General features: G+C 39.5%; 1 protein-coding gene and 1 pseudogene across 1 annotated transcript; both read left to right on the top strand.

The window, feature by feature from the left end:
- The first annotated feature begins 3,151 nt into the window (after window positions 1-3,151).
- Window positions 3,152-3,736, top strand: LOC108307471 (RNA polymerase II subunit A C-terminal domain phosphatase SSU72-like). The gene has a single exon (XM_037740162.1). It carries the CDS (start codon window positions 3,152-3,154, stop codon window positions 3,734-3,736), a length of 585 nt encoding a protein of 194 aa, XP_037596090.1.
- A 2,580-nt stretch (window positions 3,737-6,316) lies between these two features.
- On the top strand, window positions 6,317-6,459 carry LOC119471963 (annotated as a pseudogene).
- The last annotated feature ends 898 nt before the right edge of the window (window positions 6,460-7,357 follow it).

Raw genomic sequence — 7,357 nt, forward strand, 5'->3', positions numbered from 1 at the left:
GTAGGTGATGGGGAGGAAGGCAGCAAATCACACTGCCACGTGTGTACCTATGCAACAATCTTGCATGTTCTTCACATGTACCCCAAAACCTAAAATGCAATAAAATAAATAAATGGGGAAAAAAAAATTTTATGAGGTGATTACCAAAAAGTGTCTAGAAAGGCTCTATAAGTGGGGATTGATTTTTTTTTTTTTAATGGAGAAAAATTTTTACATCTGCAGGTAAAAATTTTGAACGCAAAGGAGGAAGAGAAAAATCTTACAAACATCTAGTTAAAAAGAACATATTATCTACAGAAGAATGGTGCTGGAATTAGACTTTTTTTCTTCAATGCTGGAACGGACAGTGGCATGTCAATTAAAGACTACTGAGAGAAAGGACTACAGCCCAACAATCCTGTACCCAGATAAGATGTGGCCCATCTGTCAGGGTGAAGGAAAGATACACAGCAATTCAGACAGTTTATCTCCTGTGTTCCCCCATAGAGAAACCTATCTGAGAGAAGACTTTCCAAACATGATCACTTATGTCAACCAGAAAAACAATTTGGTGGGAATGTAGAGAAAAGAACACAGATCTGAGTTTCACCACTAGAGTTTGTGATTCAATGGTTTAGGGTCTAAATTTGCATTTTTGCAAGCTCCCAATTAATGCTAATGCTGCCAGTCTGAGAACACACTTGGAGAAACTTTAAGATGTTTACTGATTTGTTTGTTTTGAGACAGAGTTTTGTTCTTGTCGCCCAGGCTGGAGAGAGATTTCGGCTCACTGCAACCTCTGTCTCCTGGGTTCAAGCAATTCTCCAACCTTAGCCTCTGGAGTAGCTGGAATTACAGATGCCCAGCAAATTTTTTGCATTTTCTTAGCAAAGACGGGGTTTCACCATGTTGGCCAGGCTGGTCTTGAACTCCAGACCTCAGGTGATCCACCCACCTTGGCCTCCCAAAGTGCTGGGATTACGGGTGTGAGCTACCACACCCAGCCACGTTTACTGATTAAAAACTACAGTAAACTCTCACTTAACGTGGTCGACAGGTTATTTCACTTGAATTTATTGTTTCCAATAATGTATTTAAAAATTAATTTTATCATAGGCTAATTAATATGAACAAGTGTCACAAAAACATCACCAAACTTCTAAATAAAGATTCAACACACTTAGAATATTAAACTTTGAAATAAATGTGAGCTGTGCATACAATTAAGAAAGCTTTTGAAAAGTGTCTGTTCATATCCTTTGCCCACTTTTTGATGGGGTTGTTTTTTCTTGTAAACTTGTTTAAGTTTTCTGTAGATTCTGGATATTAGCCCTTTGTCAGATGGGTAGATTGCAAAAATTTTTTGTTATTCTGTTGGTTGTCGGTTCACTCTATTGATAGTTTCTTTTGCTGTGCAGAAGCTGTTTAATTAGATCCCATTTTTCTATTTTTGCTTTTGTTGCCATTGCTTTTGGTGTTTTAGTCCTGAAGTCCTTGCCCATGCATATGTCCTGAGTGGTATTGCCTAGGTTTTCTTCTAGAGGTTTTAAGGTGTTAGGTCTTATATTTAAATCTTTAATCCATCTGGAGTTAATTGTTGTGTAAGGTGTAAGGAAGGGGTCCAGTTTCTGCTTTCTGCACATGGCTGGCCAGTTTTCTGAACACCATTTATTAAACAGGGAATCCTTTCCCATTGCTTGTTTTTGTCAGGTTTGTCAAAGATTGGATGGTTGTAGATGTGTGGCATTACTTCCAAGGCCTCTGTTCTGGTTCCATTGGTCTGTATCTCTGTTTTGGTACTAGTACCATGCTGTTTTGATTACTGTAGGCTTGCAACATAGTTTGAAGTCAGGTGGCATGATGCCTCCAGCTTTGTTCTTTGCTTAGATTTGACTTGGCTATGCGGGCTCTCTTTTGGTTCCACATGAAGTTTAAGGCGGTTTTTTCCAGTTCTGTTAAGGTCAATGGTAGCTTGATGGGGATAGCATTGAATCTATAAATTACTTTGGGCAGTATGGCAATTTTCATGATATTGATTCTTCCTAACCATGAGCATAGAATGTTTTTCCATCTGTGTGTGTCCTCTCTTACTTTCTTGAGTAGTGGTATATAGTTATCCTTGAAGAGGTCCTTCACATCCTTTGTTAGTTGTATTTCTAGATATTTTATTCTCTTTATAGCAGTTTTGAATGGGAGTTTGTCCATGATTTGGCTCTTTTTCTGTTGTTAGTGTATAGGAATTCTTGTGATTTTTGCACATTGATTTTGTATCCTGAGACTGCTGACGTTGTCTATCATATTAAGGAGATTTTGGGCTGAGACGATGGGGTCTTCTAAATATACAATCATGTCATCTGCAAATACAGACAATTTGACTTCCTCTTTTCCTAATTGAATACACTTTCTTTTTCTTGCCTGATTGCTCTGGCTAGAACTTCCAATAGCATGTTGAATAGGAATGGTGAAAGAGGGCATCCTTGTCTGGTGCCAGTTTTCAAAGGTAATGCTTCCAGGTTTTGCCCATTCGGTATGATATTGGCTGTAGGTTTGTCATAAATAGCTTTTATTATTTTGCGATACATCCCACTGATACCTAGTTTACTGAGAGTTTGTAGCACAAAGGGCTGTAGAATTTTGTTGAAGGCCTTCTCTGCATCTATTGAGATGATCACCTGGTTTTTGTCTTTGGTTCTATTTCTGTGATGGATTACGTTTATAGATTTGCATATGTTGAACCAGCCTTGCATCCCCAGGTTTATCAACTTCATGTCTAAAGGTCACTGAAGTATCCTATGACATGCCTACAGGTAGCTTAATTGTCTTGGCCATTGTCAATAGCAGCCCCCATTCACTAGGAGAACCACCAGAGCAAACTCCAGATTTTAAATGAATGCAGACTGGGTGGTGCCACCTTTGTTGAGAGTTACTGCTTTAGATAATTTAATCATCTTGATTGTTCTTGTGATAGATCTGGAGTCCATTACCACAATCTAATCAATCCAAAAGTCATGAAGTCTCCACCTACTACTTAAGGTGACTCAATAGAAACCTGCCCCTTTGCCTCCACATCAGCTCATTTGGAAGACCTGGGTATAGATGGTCATCTCCTTGGCTCAGAGACCCTGCAGCAGCTGAGGTGCCTGTCTCTCTCTGGTTCCCAGTGGCTGCCATCATGCTCTCCTCCCCACTCAGGATGGCTGTGGTGTGCATGAGCAAAATCAACAGGAGCATGGAGGCCCACATCATCCTCAGGAGAAAAGGGCTAAGCGTCCAGTCTTTTGGAACTGAATCTCATGTGAAGCCCCCAGGACCAAGACCCGATCGTCCTGTGGTTTATGATTTTGCAACAACATATAAGGAGATGCACAATGACCTCCTCAGGAAAGACAGAGGATGCTACACCCAGAATGGAATCTTACACATCTTGGGAAGAAATGAGAGAATCAAGCTGGGTCCAGAAAGATTTCAGGAATGCACCAATTCCTTTGATGTCATCTTCACCTGTGAGGAGAGTGTCTATGACGGAGTGGTGGAAGATCTGTGTTCCAGAGATCAGCAGACCTTGCAGACTGTGCACGTGATCAACATGGACATTGAAAATACTCTGAAAGGTGCCACCCTGGGAGCTTTCCTCATCTGTGAGCTTTGCCAGTGCCTGCAGCAGGCAGATGACATGGAAGAAAGTCTGGAGGAATTGCTGCTGCAAATGGAGGAGAAGGCAGGAAAGAGCTTTCTTCACACTGTCTGCTTCTACTGAAGATCTGGGCTGGCTTTGTCTCCTTCCATGGTAAGAACTTAGGCATGAGACTTTAGACTGGTCCAGATTTACTGTGAGAAGTACCTTTAAAGACCTTTCACTAAGTGCTGTTTGTATTATTTTTGTACATATCATCTGGAAAGAGAATATTGCCAAGAAAAATTTTATGGGAAATTAGGAGTAACAGTTTTTAAAGCACTGAAAATGTTTGGCATTGTTCTAGGTGCATTACATAGAATAACTAACATAATGGTTATATCATTCTACAAGGAAGTTATCCCACCATGACTGCATTTTCCAGATGAGCAAACCAGACTGATAATTGACTGCTGGGAAAATGATTTGTTTAAGGGCATTCAGCAGATAAATAACATTGTATAGATAAGCACTTTTTAAATAAATTTCCTTTTTTCTATTTGAGTGCTATTTTTTTTTATTTTTAAATTTTTTAAACTAGTTGAGACCAATAGAATGTGGTATGTTAACTTAAAAGTGGTCCTTCTTTAGTAAGAATATTACATATTTGAACAGATGAATGTTTTTACATACAGATTATATCTTTTTTTACTAATGCTCACTTTAATAGGTAAAACTCAAGTTAGATAATGATCTACATATTATTGTAAAATTTGGAATTATCTACTCAAATAGTAGGTCACCAAATTAAATAAAAATATATAAATAAAAAGTATATTCTTGGCTGGGTACCGTGGCTCACACCTGCAATCCCAGAAATTTGGGAGGCTGAAGTGGGCATATCGCAAGGTCAGGATTTCGAGACCAGCCTTGCCAATATGGTGAAACCTCGTCTCTACTAAAAATACAAAAATTAGCCGGGCACGGTGGCAGGCACCTATAGTCCCAGCTACTTCAGATGCTGAGGCAGGCGAATTGCTTGAACCCGAGAGGTGGAGGTTGCAGTGAGCCAAGATCGCGCCACTAGATTCTAGCCTGGGTGACAGAGGGAGACTCCACCTCAAAAAAAAAAAAAAAAAGTATATTCTTACCTATGTTTGGGGGACAGATTTCACACCACTAAGTTACATGCTTTTGTTTAAACCTTATGAATTACACTGAGAAAAGCAATCTTTCACAGTAAAAAAATTTTATCAAATCTAAAATGTTTATTGGTATGAAGATTGAGAGACACAAGTGAAATACTTTTTTGTAATCCTTGGTAGTAGCATAAACCATGTTTACTAATAGGAGAAAAATAGATCAGAAGTAGTTGTTCATAGTTGAATTAATTTACATATCTACTGGATTAGACTTATTATGGCAACCTAAAATAACAACAGAGATTAGCTCTCAAGTTTATTTTAATGAAGGATCGCAATCAGGAATGCACAGACTATCACAAGTCGTAGGTGCACCCTGAGAGGCTGGGGTAGGGGAAACTTTTAAAGGCAAAAAGAAGTCCATAGAAGCTGCTTTGAAACAAAATTTATTGGTCACAGAAGCTCACTGCAGGAGTTGGTATTAGCTTACTGGTGGAGACAGCCATTGCTAGGTATGTGTTCTTGCAAGAGCATTTTATCTGGAATGCCGCAGTCTTGAAGATAATGCAGTTATGGAATTATGTGTGGACATGCAGAATGAACAAAGTATGTAAGACCTGCTGATGGTATAAAGTATGCAGGATGTGCCATAATCTCTCATGGGTTTTAGGGAGTTTTTATGATAGTTCTTATCTCAGGTATACAAGCATGGGCTCCCCTTCTTCATGACCTTCCAGCTCCACTTCATCAGCATTCCCCATGGTGAATTTACCCTTTTTCCCGTTCTCCATACTGGACTCTTTAGAAAAAAGTCCCTATGCGCAGCCCACATTTAAGGAGTGGGGACTTGTGCTCTACTTTCTTATGGGTGGATTATCTATGTAAATTATATGGAATTACTCCACATAGATGTGTCTATTCTCCCCCTCATTAATATATTTATTCAATTATTTCTTCATATCAGTATGGAATCTTAGATACATATTTTTCTATGTGGGGTTACAATTCAATCCTTTGTTCTGTTGCTCAAATTGTTTTTGTTATGGCCATCGGAAGCTTTCAGTTGCCTCCCGTGCCCTTTCATGTGCCCCATCATGGTGTCTGTTTTGTTTTACTTCATTTTTCATGGGAAAGGAAACTCACTTTCTGGCATTGTGAGATACCTCAGGTTCATCTTATATATGTCCAGTCTCAGTCCCAGAATCAGCAATTTCTCCAAAGAATCCTTTTTGTATTACTGGAAGATGATGAGAGAGATCAAAATCAGGTGTGCTTGATGCTACTAAGGTACCATCATTTTCTGACCTGCCTCCTTTGGCTACATTTAAACTTTTTCCCTTTGTCTTAATTTTCAGTTTGATTATGAGGCATCTATATATAACTTTCTCTGTTCTTAAGCCTCCTTGAAGTTCAGTGAGCTTTTCGAATCTCTAATTTTTCAGCTTTTTACCTAATCTGAAAAATTTCAGCAATTATTACCTCAAAAACAAAAAAGGTCCCATTTTTTCTCTCCTTTCATTTTGAGACCCGAACCACAGATCTGTTATACCTTTTGACATTGTTCCATCAGTACCTGCGGATTATCGCTTCTCGGTCTTTTGGCTAAGATCAAGTGTAGTACCTGAGGATCTCTTCCTTTTGTTTTTTGTTCTTTCTCTCTCACTTCTTCAGTTGGATAATTCTGCTGATAGATCTTATAGTTAATTTTTAGAAGTAAAATTACCATGGTCAAAGAGAAGTGTAATCCAGGAACAGTGGCTCACACCTGTAATCCCAGCAATTTGAAATGCTGAGGCAGGAGGATTTTCTTGATGCCAGCAGTTTAAGAACAGCCTGGGGAACATAGTGAAACCCTATCTCTACGAAAGAATAAAAAATAGAAATCAGCCAAGTGTGGTGGCACACACGTGAGTCCTAGCTACTTGGAAGGCTACTTGGAAGACAGAGTAAATGTGTTTTTAAATTTATTAGATATTCAAGATTCCATCCATAGAGTCTGTAATATTTTCATTACCACTGGCAAATGTACCTTTTCCCTGGAAAACTTGCCACCAGGGTATGTTGTCAAGCTTTTGAACATTTGTCGATCTCATAGTTTGTCAAGTATGACTGTGCATCTGTAAAAATAGCTGCCAGCCATTCTCTCTGCTGAACACACATGCCATTCCCCCATCATGATATGCAGTCTATTATCCATCCCCTTTTATCCAGGGACATGGTCTTATGATTTGCTTCAACCAACAGAATGAGCTTGAAGTATTACATTCTCTGCTTTGTGAATAAGACTTGTGTGAAACCACAGACAAGTCAGGTGGTGATTATATAATCCAGGTCAGATCTTGGGGTGCATTGGACATGGGGCCAGGAGCACTGGCTCATGCCAATAATCCCAGCACTTTGGGAGGCTGAGGCAGGTGGATCACTTAAGGTCAGGAATTCAAGACTAGCCTGGCCGACATGGTGAAACCCCACCTCTACTAAAAATACAAAAATCAACTGGGTGTGGTGGTGCCTGTACTCCCAAATACTTGGAAGGCTGAGGTGGATGGAAGAATCTCTTGAACCCAGGATTCAAGTGCCACTGCACTTCAGTCTGTGTGACAGAGCAAGACTCTGTCGCCAA

Source organism: Cebus imitator, unplaced genomic scaffold (genome assembly GCF_001604975.1).
Source record: "Cebus imitator isolate Cc_AM_T3 unplaced genomic scaffold, Cebus_imitator-1.0 Scaffold79, whole genome shotgun sequence".
NCBI classification, from domain to species: Eukaryota; Metazoa; Chordata; class Mammalia; order Primates; family Cebidae; genus Cebus; species Cebus imitator.